The following is a 16,731-nucleotide window of genomic DNA, read 5'->3' on the forward strand; positions in this document are numbered from 1 at the left end:
GATAAACCTGAATTTCTAGGCATGAACATAGAGCAGATAAACTGAGGTGTTCAGAGTGCCAAACTGGTGTTGAAATGAGAGATCCCAGTGGTAAGACTTAGGGTCCAATCCAGCAAGGGTTTCCAGTTAAATCAGTGGGATTTAGAAGAACTAAAATCATATGCAACCAGACTGTGATGATTGGCACTCATTTATCACAGAAAATCTAACAGAAATCCTGGGACTACTGGCTCTAGGTACAAAGATTTATGTGGGTGATTTTGCATGTGGACCCATAACAAAATGCCCAAAGTTTTCACAAGATGCAGCCACACAACCAAGAGTAAAATCTACCTCTGTTTCCCTTCTAAATATTTCTTTCCTTTTCTATTGAAAAAATTATTAGAGGTAGACACATACAGGCAACAAATAGATCAGCTTCTATACTGATTTATGCATGTACCTTACTACTTCCAGAACTTTGTTTAGCATCCTGAGTGACGGAGCTTGCCAGTAACTATAAGAGGGAGCTCATGGGCCAATCCCAACTAGCTAGAATAGCAAAAAACTAATAAAAATTAAATGTCTTTTTGCACAGACAATTTACTTTCTGCATTTGAAAGCAGGAGTAAGATAAATTGTGACATTGTTTTCACCCAAAACCTTTATTAAAGATGATGTGGGCACAGCACACAGATAAACCACATCCTGAAGCAGGGTTAAACTAGGTTTCACATTTTAAAGCTGAAGTGCTATTTATCCGGAGTGCTTAGAGGTACCTTCTGTGTTTGTATGTGCAGTTTTAGATTGACAAATGACAAAGACAGCCTGTATTTATATGGGTGTCATTTACTTCACTTTTTATTAAAATCACCAGCTACAAAATAGACATTTTGTACATACTACTCCAACATAAGCAATTACAAGAAAATTACATTAGTCCTGAAATGAAACCATCATATTGTGCACCTGGGACATGGTAAGAGGTCAGAAACAAATATATGGAGATTGGATAAGGTACTGACATCACACTGGATAGTTAACCTATAGCTTCAAAGAAATCAGTGCACATGTTGATCAGAGACTTATTTTCTGCAACTATGAAAAAAGTTCCAGTTTACTTTCATTTAAAAATACTACAGCCACTACTGCTACAGAAAAGAACTGTGTTACTTCTGCCTGACATGTGCCATAAATGTCACCGTGTCTGGAGAACATGAAGAGAAACAAGACAGTAACACTTTTTTGATAGTGGTGGTGTAACAAAACACCACAGACCAAATCCTTAGCTGATGAAAGGTGTTATAACTTCTCCACAAATCAAAAAATCAGGTACTCACCAAGAATCTGGACCATAAAAAAAACATCCTGACACTGTATTCTGTCTTTCCCTTCAAGGTCAAAGAAAGAGAAGGAGAAGGGGTAATGGTCCTGTCTAATTCAAGATGAAAGAGCAAAGTTGTCTCCTTCATGCAGCATTCCTTGTGCACTCTGCACTCCACCCAGAGTGACTGGGAGCCAAAAAAAAAAGCCTTATGGGCCTGAATTTAGGCTTTCCAAGATCAGGATAACTGGTATAGCCAGAAGCACACTCCGTCAACAAATGATGGAGTGATTTGTGGGTAATGAAGAGCAAAACCCAGGGTCCACGTTGTGATATTCATTTTATTATCAACTTGAGTTTTGCTTAAAAGTCCAGTGGATCACTCTGACAGCACAAGTATATCCACTTCCAGGACACTGCTAAGGGCACCTGTCAAGGGCTGCAGGTGACCCTTGCTTTTAACTGCTGCTCTGACTGTGTGACCCCCTTGGTTATCACGACCTTGTTAAGCTCTGCACACCATCATCCTGGAGACTGGAAGTAGGAATTTCATGCAATGTTGGATCCTAGTACAATGTAGGAAATGAAAACAGGGAAGCTTTGTGTTTATAAACAGCTTTCAGAAGGACAGAAAACATTATAGCAGGAAGGTTCATAGTGGTCAGTGCTACTTCAAATACAGAATAAGGAACAAACAGCAAAACATTAACGCTGAGCAGATGTTGATTACAAGGTGAAAGACATGGCTATTTCCACTGGTTTGCTGCAACAACTTCATCACAAGAAATACATTTCTATCCTTATAAAATGTATTATTTTTACGGAATAAAAAACAGATGAAAAGTATATTCTAATTCTTAACACAAAGACAAAGCGCACAACTTAATTGTGTAATTTAAGATTGACCAAAAATGTTCAAACTGTTCATATCCTAAAATCACAGGAAGACCTTCCCTGATCACCACTACAGTAACAGCAGAGTAAAATTACAGATTATACACTGATAACATAAAATCGCATAATCTCAAATCTGTAGGAAAATACAAACAATGACAAATAAGCAATTTTTCTACATTATTAATATAAAGTAATCATGCATAAAAATATGTATCTTTCAGGTAAATATATCATTTTTCTCTGTTAAAATTTTAAAGTGCATCTAAAAGCTTCTAAATAAATCTTTACACTTTAAAAATAGATTAAGGTGAACAGCAGTTCAGAAATGATAGGTAACTCCTGTTGACAAAGAAGTAAGAAGTTCTAAATGTTATTCCAATATTTTCAGCTCTCCTAAAGTGGTGATATTTTGGATGGGCAACACTGGCAAACACTGACTGGACCAAATGACTGTGTTTCTTAGAATCACAAAATCCTATGGGTTGCAAGGGACCTTAAAAGGTCATCTGGTTCAGCCTGCTCCTAGCAGGGTCAATATTGGTTACTCAGGGCTTTGTGCAGGAGCTTCCTCCTGGTGTGATGACTGCACTGAGTCTCATTTTACTGACTGCCTGTGCTCACAGTGGAAAACCTGGGAAAGGCACCTAGTTAGGTGGCCCTGAGGAAATAATTTCATGTCAGTTCACAATTTCCAGTCTTATCATGTTAATTACCAAACTAAAATATTGACAGAGTAGATAAGAGAATTAACTAGCATATTAAGGCTCACTGACAAATCCACTCGTAATAGCAACTTCAGAGGAATTTTGCCTGCATGCATAAGTGACCAGTTTGAGCTACACTGTGCACAGGCACCCAGTAAATAGCTGCCTTTCCTGGGGCATAGACACCATTCTCAGAAAGCCCTCCCTTCTTGAGGAAACACTTCCCAGAATGGCAGCAATTGTGCTGGAAGCACCAGCCTGCCCCCCAGCCCCTGTCAGCAAATGCTTTTCTGTGAAGGGGTGTTCTACCTGCAGAGTTCTCAACACCAATCTGCAAAATGACAGTTTCCAAACTATAAGTCAAGCTTTTTACTACCTTTCAGAAAATAGCACCAGGGTGCTGCTGCCACTCTCTCCATAAATATCACATGTGAGCAGCACCTGATGCTGTGGAGCTACAGCTACAAGTCCTTAGCAAGAAGCTCGATTTCATCCAGCAGGAAGTCCATGTCCTCTCGGCTAACTTGTGGGCTGATAACCACCTGGCGGAAGAAGTTGACTTTGCCCCAGTGAGGCTGGTACCCAAGCATCATGCTACCCTTCTTCATCATTCTCTCCTTAATTATAGGAGCAACCTGAAAAAAAGAAAAGTTGATGTCGCACTCAGAAATACAGCATGTTTGGGCAGGAAGTGTATTTTGTGACTTTCAGAGTTTTCTGAACTGAGTTTTGCACTCCTTGCCTGACTTCCGTGCAGCCTGCCCCAAGGAAAGCCAAGCCCAGACCTGCAGGTTTAAAGCACTGAGACTCTTGTGTTCTGTAGTTCCTGAAAGAACTGGAGCAAGATCTAAACCCTGGTGCTTGAGGCATTCATCAGTGACCTGAGAAAGGCTGGGTTAAGGTCCCTAGTCTTCCTGTTTTAGATCAAAGGTTTGAACTCAGGAAGAACATCAGCTGCAGCTGGTTAAAGGCAGGGTTTTTCTCCTTGTGCTAACCAGGCTAAGCATGACTTCTTGCCCTTGATGACCCTTCTCCACCACATCTGCAAAGCAGCTGTCCCTAGAGGACTTTCTGCATTGAACTCCTGTGAAACTCAAGTTGCCAAAAAACTCAGTGTGATGCAATATTAAAGGACAAGGCCTGATCCCGGCACGTAAGATTTCATCTCGTAGATTTATGATGTGAGTAGCTTTTGGCTACGCCACTCTTGTGTTGCATGGGATGAAATCTTACTGCAGAAAAAACCCCATGAGTGAGACTGGCAGAGTCAGGTCCTTATGGCAAAGCATTTGATCTCATCCCAGCAGGGCTCATGACTTTGGCCAATCAATCTTGTGCATAGCTTAAAGCATGTGAGTAATTTTGCATTGTCACGCTTGAAATAGGCCGTAAGCTTAAATGCATTGCTGGACTATTCCTTGGAAGACAGAAGTAAGTATTTTGACAGGAGTATTTTTTAAAAGAGTTTGCATTTTAACATATTAGTAATAACACCAAGGTATTTCAGAAGAGTGAGTTCCTCTCCTTCTCTTTGTGATGATTTGACTTTGAACTAACAAAATAGGTGTGTGACCTAACCTTGCTTTCTGCAATGGTTTATTTCAGCTCTAAAACTTTGTGTCTGATTTGCGATGATGCCAAACTTATCTAATAGCCTTATTTTTACATGACATATTTCAGTAGTCTTTTTTGCTTAGATAGAAACAGATAAAGCTCTCAACACTAACAGCCTAGCTTTACTGTGTTTCTTTAGTGGCCAAGTCCCCTGGCAATGGGTCACAGCAGCAGAGGAGCAGCTGCCATTTCCTCAGAACAATGTCCCAACAGCACAGACGTGAACTGCAGCTAGTTACTTCTAAATGTATTCATCTAGTTTGCTTGTGGGAGTAGCATGCAAATTAATAACAAGTTTAATTTAATTTATTTCTTAAAAAACAAAGTAAAATCCTCTCCACTTCAGACCAAACACATTCCAAAATGCTCCTACACCAGTTGTGTCCTGATGTTACCTGGACTCTGTGACATTGTGCCCCTGAGGTGGTGTGCTGGGCACCATGTACACACAGAAAAGAAAAATTTCCTCCACCTCTGTCCTCGACAGAGCCCCCAGGTGACTTCTGCTCATGGAATAAAGACACTACAAGTGCAAGGGGAGAAGTGAATTCTTCTTAATACACTTTCTCAAGCTCTTCTTTAAGATTCAAATCCCTATGGCAGCTTTTAGCCTTTATTGATGTTCCATCACAGTTATTTCATCTTTTGTATCACACTATTGATTCTTTTCATCCCAACACCTGGTGCTCCATAATCCATCATCCCAAAATGTGCAGTAGTACAAACAGAGGCCATGAAAGCAAAAACATTTACAGCTTCAATAATTTGAGGACTGTAAATATACTGCATTTCTGTAGGTCTTCTCTCATGGTAAGGAAAGGTAGAAAAACCTCATTTACATTATCTCATTTATTACCTCATTCATCCTTCATATTAATGAATCTGTCTTCTTAATTTGAAATGTGTTCATCCCTTTTTGAAAGCAAAACAAACTCTTCCTACATCAATAAAACAAAAAAAAAAAAAACCCCACCCTGATTTCTAAGCTTTTGATGGGATTGGTTTTGGAAAGACTTTCCATCACCTATTTTGCATGTACTTTTTGCTAAAGTGGTGCAGTCAGTGTAACAAAACTGTCAAGGATCCTATCCACAGAAAACAATAAGGAACAGAATTTATGTTCAAATGTTTAAGCACATGTCTCACAGAAGAACCATTAAATGATACCTGCATGCTGAGGCTGGGACTTGAGTGGCACAGGGTATGACTGCTAACAGAAGGGAAGGGCAACTACCACTTTGCAGCAGAAAAAATAGACCTGTAAGAAACTAATTGCCTAGTGAGGAGTTCAATGAGTTTAATTCTCACTGAAGTCAATGAGAAATGAGGATGCCCAAATATCAGTAAGAGCTGCACAGCCCCATTCAGGATAGGCTCCTTGGAAAGCAATTTAGTGAAAGTGAGATTGCTTCACCAGTCCAATTATTTTCCTACGGAACTTTGTTCAAATTGTAAATCTAATTCTTTATGTGGCTCATCCGTGGAGCAGCCTCAGAATTTTAAGTGTAATATACACTAAACCTGAAGGTCTCTTTTCTCCTTTGCTCCCTTCACCTTTTCCTTCTCACTGCTTGTCTCCCCTGCTAATCTACCCTGGGGATTATTGTTTCAAACACTCACTACAGCAGAATAAAAGCTATCAGACAGGTTCTTCTTCCACCTCAGAATGTGGGGAGGAGGTGCCATGTATGCAAGGCCATTCTACACCAGCTTCCCACAGTGCACTGTGCAGCCAGAGCCCAGGGAGCTTTTCCTGAGGATTGATGGGTGCATCACAGTCTGCCTGTGCAGAGCTACACAGCTGCTGTAACAGCTCATACTTCCCTCACTCCTGATAGCAGAGCTTTTAAAACAGGACAAAGATTGCAGAGTAGTTTAGCTCCTTCTCTACCTACTTGAGTGACAGGGTAATCACTTTTCCCACTCTCAGCCAGCACTCAGCCACACTACCAACAATAAAAAGTTTTAGCCCTAAACTTTAAGCTGTTTCTATCAAGAGTGCAGACCACCGCTGATCCTCATACATATTTACATGGAAGATGCCAATGCTTCTTCCCAGCACATACATACACAGAGCAGTATGATAAGTAGCTGGGATCAGCTTAGACACTACAGCTGAAGTATCTAGTGCACCACAGGGACCAGAAGAGCAACAAATGTCCTTCTCCATATCTCGAGTATCCTTGAGAGAAGTGATTCTGCACAGTCACACCACAGTGCAACATTTTCTTTGCCTTTAAACCACTGTGTCCTACTAATTGATCCATCAATGAAATTTAATCCAAATTTCTCCAACGCTTTAAGAATCTCCATCAGGCTTAGGTTATAACAGCATAGCAAACTTCAGCAACCACCATTACAGTCTGACTCAACAAAAGGATTGAGCACATTCTCAGCAGGAGAATCCCATACCCAGTGTCTCCAAGAGTTAGTTCCCAAATTTGGACAATAAAAATTTATTCAGAGGACTTGATGAAAGTCCTATTTGAGAAAATTTCTTCTTCCAAATAGCAAGGCCTCCAAAACCATTCTCACCTTGGTCAAGCTATGCAAACCTTGTTCTTAGGCCAAGAACAGCCTTCTAGCACATGGGTTTGTTGTGCAAAGGGAAACAGGCAGAGCAGCTCTGTTAAACAGGTAATCTTCTCACTCTGTTAGTCATGGCACAGTATTATGCTTTGAAATTCATTGACCATTATCTGCCTTTTGGTGAACATTATGGACATTTGTAAGAACTGGTTTGTAGATTTTATTCTAAAATAAACAAAACAAAAAATAAACAAAAAAGAAAAATCACAGTAAGGTAAAAAAGTGCTTAATTTGTTCAAAGCACATAATCTCATTGACTTCTAAAATACATACCCCACTATCCCCAGTTTGTAGTTCAAGTTGCACACTTGGTCCAAAATAGCAGATATCTTCTGATGGGAAAGAACAGAACAGAGTGATCTGGCTCCTTTGTTCATATGAGGTAAATACACCGAGCCCCCAGCCCCAGCTGCACTGGTGCTGCTGGGTATGGATAGCTAAATAAGTTGGCCTAAAGAGAAGCAGGATGCCCCAGAATATGCTATCTTTGTTGGGGTTTTGGTTTTTTTTGTTGGTTTTTTGTTTTGTTTTGGTTTGTTTTTTTTTTTGGGGGGGGTTTTTTTGTTTTTTTTTTTTTTTTAGCAAAGAAATCAGCACCTACTGGTTTTAATTAACCCCCTGCTTTTCTGCGCTAATGTTTCCCCTGGCAATTGCAATTAAAAGATATGCTGAAAGTGCAAGAAAGCTCAGGCTGGACAACTGCAGACTGGCTTGATAATAATGGAAGACCATGTCAACCTTGATTATAAATTTCTTTTTCTAGTACCCTCCTTTAATCTGTAAGTAACCTCATTTTAGACCTAATTGAGTAATTTCAAACTGTCCCATCACAAATTATATTCCCTGGCCCTGACACATCTGTTACCTGAATGCCACCAGGTACTGCCCTCATTCTCACAGACTCCAGCTGGATTTCTCTAGTCATGCCTGATGTTACATATCACAACAGCTTTTCCAAACTGTAGGCTAGAGGCTATAAGCTTTAAAAACAACATTGTGTTGTTTTGTTTTTTTTTTTTTAATTTAAACACTAAGGCAAAAGGAGTGAGTTGCAAAATTCCTAACAATGCTGGGTAAAAGTATTCTGCTAAGCAATGATTTTATGAAAATATATTGCTTCAGGGGAGGAAAAAAAAAAGTGAGTTTGAAAAATAGCCTAAGATATAATCAGCCAGAAAAATAAAGAAACCAGAAAAGACTAAACTTTTTCTAAACTTTGGAAACAAACATATTTTGAGTATTTGTTTCAAAATACTGTTTTCAATTAAAACTTAAATTCAATTGAAAATTGACCCATTTTTATCAAAGCCCGTAGAAAAGGACAGACAAAATTTAAACTATGTGAATTGCTTCATTTAGCTTGCCTGAAAACAACTTTCTGATCAACTAAAACCAAGAATTTCTTGCAGTTTCTCAATCCAATGGCCAAGCAAAAAAGAAATTCATTATTTGTACAACCATAAATATGTGGGATCAAAAAGTGCTGACACTGCTTAAATAAAACATCTGCAGAATTGTCCCTCAGAAAAGAGAAGAAAGTATGAGAAAACTCATGGGACTGCTTATTCTGTTGGCCAGACCTGTCTGGACATCCCCTGTGAATAGTTTTGAGTAGTGTGGATGAGTCTAAATGTGCTAACCCAGCAAGGACTACAAAGACAGAATGCCTACAAAAACTAGTGTTGATATTGGCAACTGCTATCAGAAACATTTTTCCAAATCTTTTGAACAGTTCCCAGGTGGTTGAGCATCTCTGCAACATGAAGCTGAAGGGCTATTCCAGTTGCTGCCAGCAGTAACTCCCGGTCATGGGACCCCATTCTGCTTCCCCTGATATTAATTTCCAGAATGCCATGGACTTCAATGGAAGCAGAATGCAATTATATAAATTTCCTGCTTAAGCCTCTGCTTCAGGTGGCAGTTCGCAAACAGCTTTCAGCTTTTTTCTACAGAAAGCCACATTTGCAGTAAATCAATAACCTTTCTAGGGATCCATAAAAGCAGGCTAGACAGCTTTGGAAGAACAGGAGCATATCAGCAGCTCAAACTATTTCTCTTCCTCAAATACAGCCTTGATTAAATTTTCCAAGGTACAGAATACCACATGAGGAACTGGCTGAAGATTCATAGCTAAAAGACAAAAAAGCTGCCCTTTTGACAAAATGGAAAGATCACATTCTCACGATTTCAAAGATATGGGAAACACATTTTGTGTCCTTGTCTAAATTGTTCCTTGCAATGGAAGACAAGTTTATACAGAACAGTCCCTCTCATCTGACCACAAAAATCTATTTTGTCTCCCCCAGAAGGGGCAAATTTTCATTTGGAAGTTCATGATTTTTACTTTAAAGGCAACTATTGGCTATTCAAAGTCTGACAAATTATTCTTTCTGCTACAAATGACCAGTTTGAATTCATGCATATTAAGAACAAAACAACTATTGTACAGCAAATGTCACCAAAAAAAAAAAAAGTCAATAAAACCCTAATTTATGAAGTATTTTGACACAATCTTAAATTTTTACATAATGATCTATAGTTCCAGGGGTTTTTCACAATACAGTTTCTTATCTTGCTTAAATGATAGAACAACGGTTTGAAGTACTGGATACAGATTCCACAAATAGGACTGGTCCCAGACTCCGCCAGAGGCTGTTTGGACAAATTACTACATCTCTTTTGGGTAACACACTTCTTTTTTCCTATATAACCATTCTTCATTCCAGTGAAGCCTTTATGTGGTCATACATCGGTGAGGGTTGGTCTCTTCTCTCAAGTAACAAGCAATAAGACAAGAGAAAATTGCTTCAAGCTTTACCAGAGGAGGTTTAGATGGGATATATTGGAAATTTCTTCACTGAAAGGGTTGTCAGGCACTGGAGGAGTCTGCCCAGGGAAGTGATTGAATCACTATCCCTGGGTGTATTTAAAAGCCATGTAGATGGTTTAGTGATGGACTTGGCAGTGCTGGGTTAATGGCTGGACTCAGTGACCTAAAAGGTCTTTTCCAACCTAAATGATTCCATGATTCTGTGATTCTATCTATTGCAATTGGCCAACCCACTACACCCCGATACAAGTGGGCAGAGCATTCACAAGGTATGGTATATGTATTTTATAATTTCTGTGTTAAGTGGGTCTCACAAAGACCTGCCACAACATGCCTGCTGCATTTCCCAGCGTGGCTGCAGAAGATAAGCTTGATATCAATTACCAGTCAGTATCATGTAAGAACAGTAGCTGACATTTTAATGTCCATCACTGGATGCAATACAAGTGAACAAAACACTTTTCTTGGTTGGCTGTAATCACAAAACTAGCCGAATACTATAAATATTTGGAAATAATAGTGCTTTCATCATATTTTAACTCCGAGAAAGTATATTCCCCACTGTTAAATATATTTTCTTGCCTTTTGCTTCAACATCAGTTGCTGGCTTTAAAACAGGCTTTTCCCCTCCTGGTGATAATTAAAAACAAACTCAGACCATTTTTCAGCTGTCACAGCAACCAGGACAATCGAAATACCAAATATTTGCACACCCAATCACAGCTTTGTTCCTGTAGCCAAGGCTCTCTGTAAAACCCAAACATGTTTTTCTTTTGTCTAGAATTTGTTCTGGGCCCACATCCCTAAACCACTAATAAATTATTGCCTTGCACTATTGCGCCAGTGTTCCCTTGTGCCACACCATGCAACAAAAGCAGAAATAAGTGCATTTGTCAAAATAGCACTAACCACTTCCACGTTCTTTGGGCAACAACATACCAAAGAAGAAGAACAGATGCTGCTGCATTTTTGTCCCAGAACCAACATTCTCTGTGCACTTTTGACTCACACTCAGGGCTGCACAGTATGTCTGCACAGTATGTCCACACTATCATATATTGCACATCATCTTCCCATCCACTGCTTTTTGCCAGAGGACTTGTTATAAATCCCACAAGTCCCTGAAAACTACCTGAATAATAGGAGATGGTGGGCTGGCTTCAGATTTTGATTGTCTTCAATGACTTCTTTAGGCTGGTCATTTATAAAGAGATTTATACATAAAGAGCCAAGAGAAAATAGCCTTCAGACAAAGTATTGGCCTCTGAAAAGGAGGAGCCAGGACAAACAGCCCCCAGAACAGAATCAGCACTTGAACAAGTTTGTGTGTGTTTTTACTTGCAGCTAGAAAGTACATTGGTGAGCAACATGGTTTTCCAGGTGCACAGTCCCATGTCTGCTTCTGTTTGAGCACATGTGGTTTTTGAAGACAATTCATATGGAATTCTTATTATTTTTCTGTCATTTCCGTGTTGCTTTACCAAGATCTTATGAACAAGCCATATAGAAAGTGCAGGCATTAAGAAAACACCAGAAGCTAGCACACAACACTATGATTCCAGTGTTCTGATCTGTTCAAAAGAGTTGAGCACTACTGGTTTTATGAAAATAATTATTTTAAGAGCTTTTGAAGCTTACACAAGGCTCTTTGTGCACCATTTTATTAAGTTCCCATTTTAGTGACTAGGATTTCCAGTCTTTCAACTCTGCCAAAGCTCCCCTTCTCCATCCAGGATGAAAGGGTAGCATGTCGTCTTGAAAGCAAGAGTAACAAAAAATCCTATAATTTTGTTTTACACACACAGGGCTGAGATTCCCTTCCACTCCATTGAGGGAATAAAGAAATCATAGTGCAATGTGAATGTGTGGGGCTGGGAGAAACAGTTTACAACAGGAGATGGTTGCATTACGTGGTGACACAATTTCAGAAACTGAACATGCTTTTTTAGTGTAGAAAAAGGAATGTCACTTCAGAAACTTGGAATTATTCCCCACTGTTAAGATTTTATTTACTATTTGCACAACTCAGCTTCTGGTATAAGATATCAGTACCTTCTGTATTTGCAGTACAGTAAGAACTACAGAGCAGCAATGCATATTCTTTAACTAGATCTAAAGACCTAAAATTAGGTAACTTTCATACCTTCTTTTTTTCTCCCTAAAGTCATCATACTGACTCTCAGAGGCTGCATACAATTCCTTGGGGAGCATGAGGGGATGGTGTCTGCCATGACCCAAAATGCTAACATCAAAGCAAGGTAGTTGTCTAAATCAACAATTAGGTAGTCACCTAATTTAACATAGCAAATGATCCCATTTGCCCCTCCACACAGTGAAATACAAGACCAGTAATTGTCAGTTATCAAAATTGTTTTTCTACCTGAGGCTCCATTTTGTGAAGCCTGATATGGCTGTGAAATAAAAGCCACCGAGCCCTATCAAAGTCAACACAACATTTTTCCCATGTACATCTTCCCCCCAGACAATGTTCACTCCAGCTCAGCCTTGCTCCTCTCCTCGTTCCCAGTGAGCTGTTTTATCTTTTTTTTTTTTTTTTTTAATCCCCAACTGAAACCCAACATATGCTACAAACTTCTGTGATTAATGCATGGACAACCAGGAAACTGAAAGAACAAAGCAGGATCTCTAGGGTGTCAAAATGTGCAATTCTATTGCAGTCTGAAAGGGTGAAAAATGAAAGGAAAATAATGATTTGCACCTATGAGTATTTGCAAACTAAAGACTCAGAGTATAGGTAATGATGATTAATAACAGTCTGAGGTAAGTAGAACTAGACTGCAGTCAATCCCCAGATAATTTAAGGTCAGTTGAAGGGGGAACAGCAGACTGGGCACAAAATTTAGAATCCATTTTCCAAGGATTTGTTACCTCAAAGGAATACACAAAATAAAAGATGTGCTAACCTTGGGCCTAAACCCTTAGAGATACAGATATAGCTCAGTATTCAGAGGCACAGATGAAATTTCCTAGTCCTGTACACTAAATTGCTCTGAGGACCTTATTTTTTCACCAGTCTGACCAGGTATTCCCTACTTGCCATGGTAAATGACACAATTTCCCTTAGTGCCACATCTACCTATAAATCACACACAATCAGAAAGAAAATAAAAGCAGGGTAAAGTACTTGCATGTTTTTTGTCAGGGTTCTGCACAAGCATAGATAATCTTACAGAGAAGGAGAGAGAGCAAGAACAATGTTTTGAGCTTTGAAAGCAATTATGATCTGCTACACAAAGCTTATCCAATAAAGTCTGATAGATTCCACTTCCTTTATTGAAGAAGTTCCGCAGAACTCAATAAATACAAATAGTGTTCCTATAAAAATTTATAAATTTTCTGATTGGTCATTGTGTCTGGAAAAGTTTCTCTATATTAATCCACATTCACTTACAGAATTCTGCCATTGAAGTCACAGGGAGTTTTATAGCTAAACTCACCTGTGATAGACTTAGACTAACCTATGTTTCCTTATTAATATCAACTATTAAACTATCTATTAAATTTGAAAGCAAGGTCTAAATATCTGCTGAATGGATATCAGTCTCAAGGATTTTTAACTGGTTTAGAGGAATGATTCTCAGTTATAATTTTTTTAGACTTGTAGATATTTCTAACCATACTGACCCCTTTGGAGAATAACAAGAAATCCCTCCCTTGTAGGCATAAAAAAGAAATATATTCCATCTCTTTCCTCTTGAAACTCTTACAGCTACAAAGGAATCTGTGCTTTAATATCTGAAGGACAAAATGAAATCCGAAGTCCTAGAAACAACTTTGTATCTCAAAAGGACCAGGATTTGTATGAAGGAGCAGGATTTCCTCCCACTCAACCCCAAAAATATTTTTTGACAGCACTCACATCACACAAGTACAAAGACTGCTTAACCACGCAGATGATGCAAGCTGTACACCTTTTCTGTGGCATTAATAGTAATTGATTTTTTGTAAACATTTCTGAAATTTCTTATGAAGCAACAGCCAGCTGCGTGTATATCACATTTGGGTTTTTTTTTTGTGAGTGTGTGTGCAGGTGCACATGGGCACCACTTGGAATTTGTGTACTTACTGGACTTGAGGACAGGGAACCATAGTGGTCTCATACCTATTGGGCTGAAAAAGGAGGAATGTTTCTGGGCCCTAAGGCCAGCCACCATCTGATATTGTACTGAATTGTCTCTGCTCTGAAGTCTTTTCTGTGGCTGAGCAAGGAAGGACAGTTTTATGTGAAGAAAGGACAGTTTAGGGCCCAGACCTTTTTTCTTCTATCTGCAAATTCAATGTTTACCTTCAATTCCTGAAAGAAGTGTTTGATTCAGGAGACAAGTGCAGCTGCTCTCTCCTCGTAGTGAAGTTGGTGATAGGAAACAGAAGAGTGCTAACGTAATAAGTAGATACTAATTTAAGTGGACACAAGCTTAAGATTTATTGACCTGAGAGCAAGAGGTCAATATTTATTCAGAGAACAATAAATCTTTATACTTTGTTCTAACAGACGTTAATCCAATGTATTATTAAATCCATCCTATTAAAGTTAATTAGACTGTGTGTCCTCTTGGGCCTTGTTGCCAATAGTCATTAGTATTGCATGGGTCATTATTACTGTGCTTTGATAATTAAATCATATAATATTCAATAAAATTAAATATATGGGGATAGAAATATTTATTTTTCTGTATCATGACTATATTGTTGTGCATTTCATTAGGTTCTCCTTCATTCTGCTTTAGACTTTTCTTACATTCTTCTACCACAATCAGCACAGCTAAGGAATCAAAGGTTCTGTTTGAACTATGCCATATTTTAAACTTTTTCATTTGTCTTAAAAGCCTGATGCTCTTAAAGCCACAACCATCTACTTGTCATGCTCTAGGCAGGTAAGAAGGAGAGACACAAATCAGTAAGTGGCTACTGCTGGGGAAAAGAAAAAGAGAAAAGGAAAAGGAGCCATACTCCGAAGTATAAGTGAAAAATTCCTTCTATTTTGGAGTTTTACAGTGCTTTCCATCCTCACATTTCAATGCACTTCTTAGATAAGAAGAAATACTATTATCTCCACTTTAATCTCTGAAAGGAACTGAGTCACACAGAAAGGAAAAAATGACTGAGATCTTAATCACAACTCTATGCCAAAGCTAGACATCACTCAGGTACACTAGTGAGCAGGACAGGGTATTTTTAGTGCAAATTGGCCTTGCAAATACTCTTGCAGAGTGCACATAAACTCATCCAGTTTGGGTCAAAGAGGTTTCCTTCCTGGAGGAACCTCAGCAGCAGGATGCAATGAAGAGAGCCCCCCTTGCAGTGCAGATGCCAGCTCTGCCAGCGGGTAACACCCCACAGCTCACACCCAGGGCTGCTGACTGCTGTGAGCTTCACCTTCAGTGAAGGCTTAGTGAGGGATCACAGAAAATCAAATCCTGCTCACTCCGTCTTCTTTATACCACACACATCACTAACACAGACTACTATTTCCCAAGTTCCACTCTGTATGTTGACTTAGATTGATCTTTGACAGTATTTTTCCTTCAGGACCCACGCTGTTTACAGACTGTAGCTGGTTATTTTTGTAAGAGCCTCGCACATAGGGGAGCTTGAGAGGAAGTGTTAGGTACATTGAACTTTACAACATGTTACCCAGAGACAGCCTTCAGCACTGAGGATAAAATGTGGAAGTAGGATTCTATTCCCATCATTTTGGCAGTGTAAAGGTTAGACATCTAGCCTATGCTAGCCATCTAGGCTTTGCCTTTAGTTAAGGGTGAAAAAGAGGCACTGCTAGGGAGTGATTCATCTCATCCTAGAATAAGACAGGCCATAAGACAGACAGGCTCAGTTTGGAAAGTCTTCTCTCCTCCTACATGGGCTTCAGCAAAAGAACTCTGCCTAAGTTTTGCTAAAGCAAGGTGAGATGAAGTCCATGCAGACAGTTTATCTTGAATCAAAGCTATATAAAACCCATGTTCCTCTGCTGTTTCCAGTCTAAGGTGGACTGCCCCAAAAGCTGCACTGGATGAAACACAGAGGGAGGATATCCAAAGTACAAAAAGATTCAAGGGGAACCAAGTGTGAAAAATGCATTATGCAATGCTTAGGTGAAGAACCAAAGGTGTGAACAGAGAGAGGTCAGGAGGTCTTTTCCAACCTAAGTGATTTTGCGCATTAAAATACAGGGAAAATGAGATTAACAGGGCAGATACAAACAGACATATGGTCAGCACCCTTACTTATCTCAATCCTGCATTTAATCACTGCAGACTATCCGTTATTCTTATTAAATCAATTTTTTTCTTCTGTGTGGGTGTGTGAGCATTAATAAACTCCAAGACGGACAAACCAGATAGCAGGACAGGAGGTCTGAATACCTGCAACCAAGGTGTCAGCAACTCTACTCAATTTCCAAAATCAGCTACTAGAGAGATGGGAATATACATATATTTTGAGACTTCAGTCCTTACCAGCTGAAGAGAATATGACTGTTTGCAGTGCCCATGTCTGTATGACATGATTTTATATGTGTTCTTGGGGATGCCAGTAAAGACACTGCCTTCTGTGCTGATCTCTGCAGCCAGCTGTGTGTATATCACATTTGGGTTTTGTGTGTGTGTGTGCGCATGTGGGCACCACTTGGAATTTGTGTACTTACTGGACTTGAGGACAGGGTACCACAGTGGTCTCACACCTATTGGGCCGAAAAAGGAGGAATGTTGCTGGGCCTCAAGGCCAGCCACCTTCTGATATTGTACTGAATTGCCTCTGCTCTGAAGTCTCTTCTG

The 16,731-nt window shown here is 39.4% G+C and overlaps 1 protein-coding gene across 2 annotated transcripts in view; it reads right to left on the reverse strand.

Annotated features, from left to right (window-relative positions):
• Positions 1–810: 810 nt before the first annotated feature.
• Positions 811–16,731, reverse strand: part of GADL1 (glutamate decarboxylase like 1) — an 83,731-nt gene continuing 67,810 nt past the window's right edge. Inside the window, exon 15 of one of the 2 annotated variants that reach the window (XM_041466648.1) lies at positions 811–3,539. In XM_041466648.1, coding sequence (XP_041322582.1) covers positions 3,366–3,539 — 174 coding nt within the window. In that variant the 3' untranslated portion in view covers positions 811–3,365. The remainder of the gene's footprint in view (positions 3,540–16,731) is intronic. The other variant, XM_041466649.1, reaches the window with a different exon arrangement.

Source organism: Pyrgilauda ruficollis, unplaced genomic scaffold (assembly GCF_017590135.1).
Source record: "Pyrgilauda ruficollis isolate IOZ18807 unplaced genomic scaffold, ASM1759013v1 scaffold2, whole genome shotgun sequence".
Taxonomy (NCBI): Eukaryota; Metazoa; Chordata; class Aves; order Passeriformes; family Passeridae; genus Pyrgilauda; species Pyrgilauda ruficollis.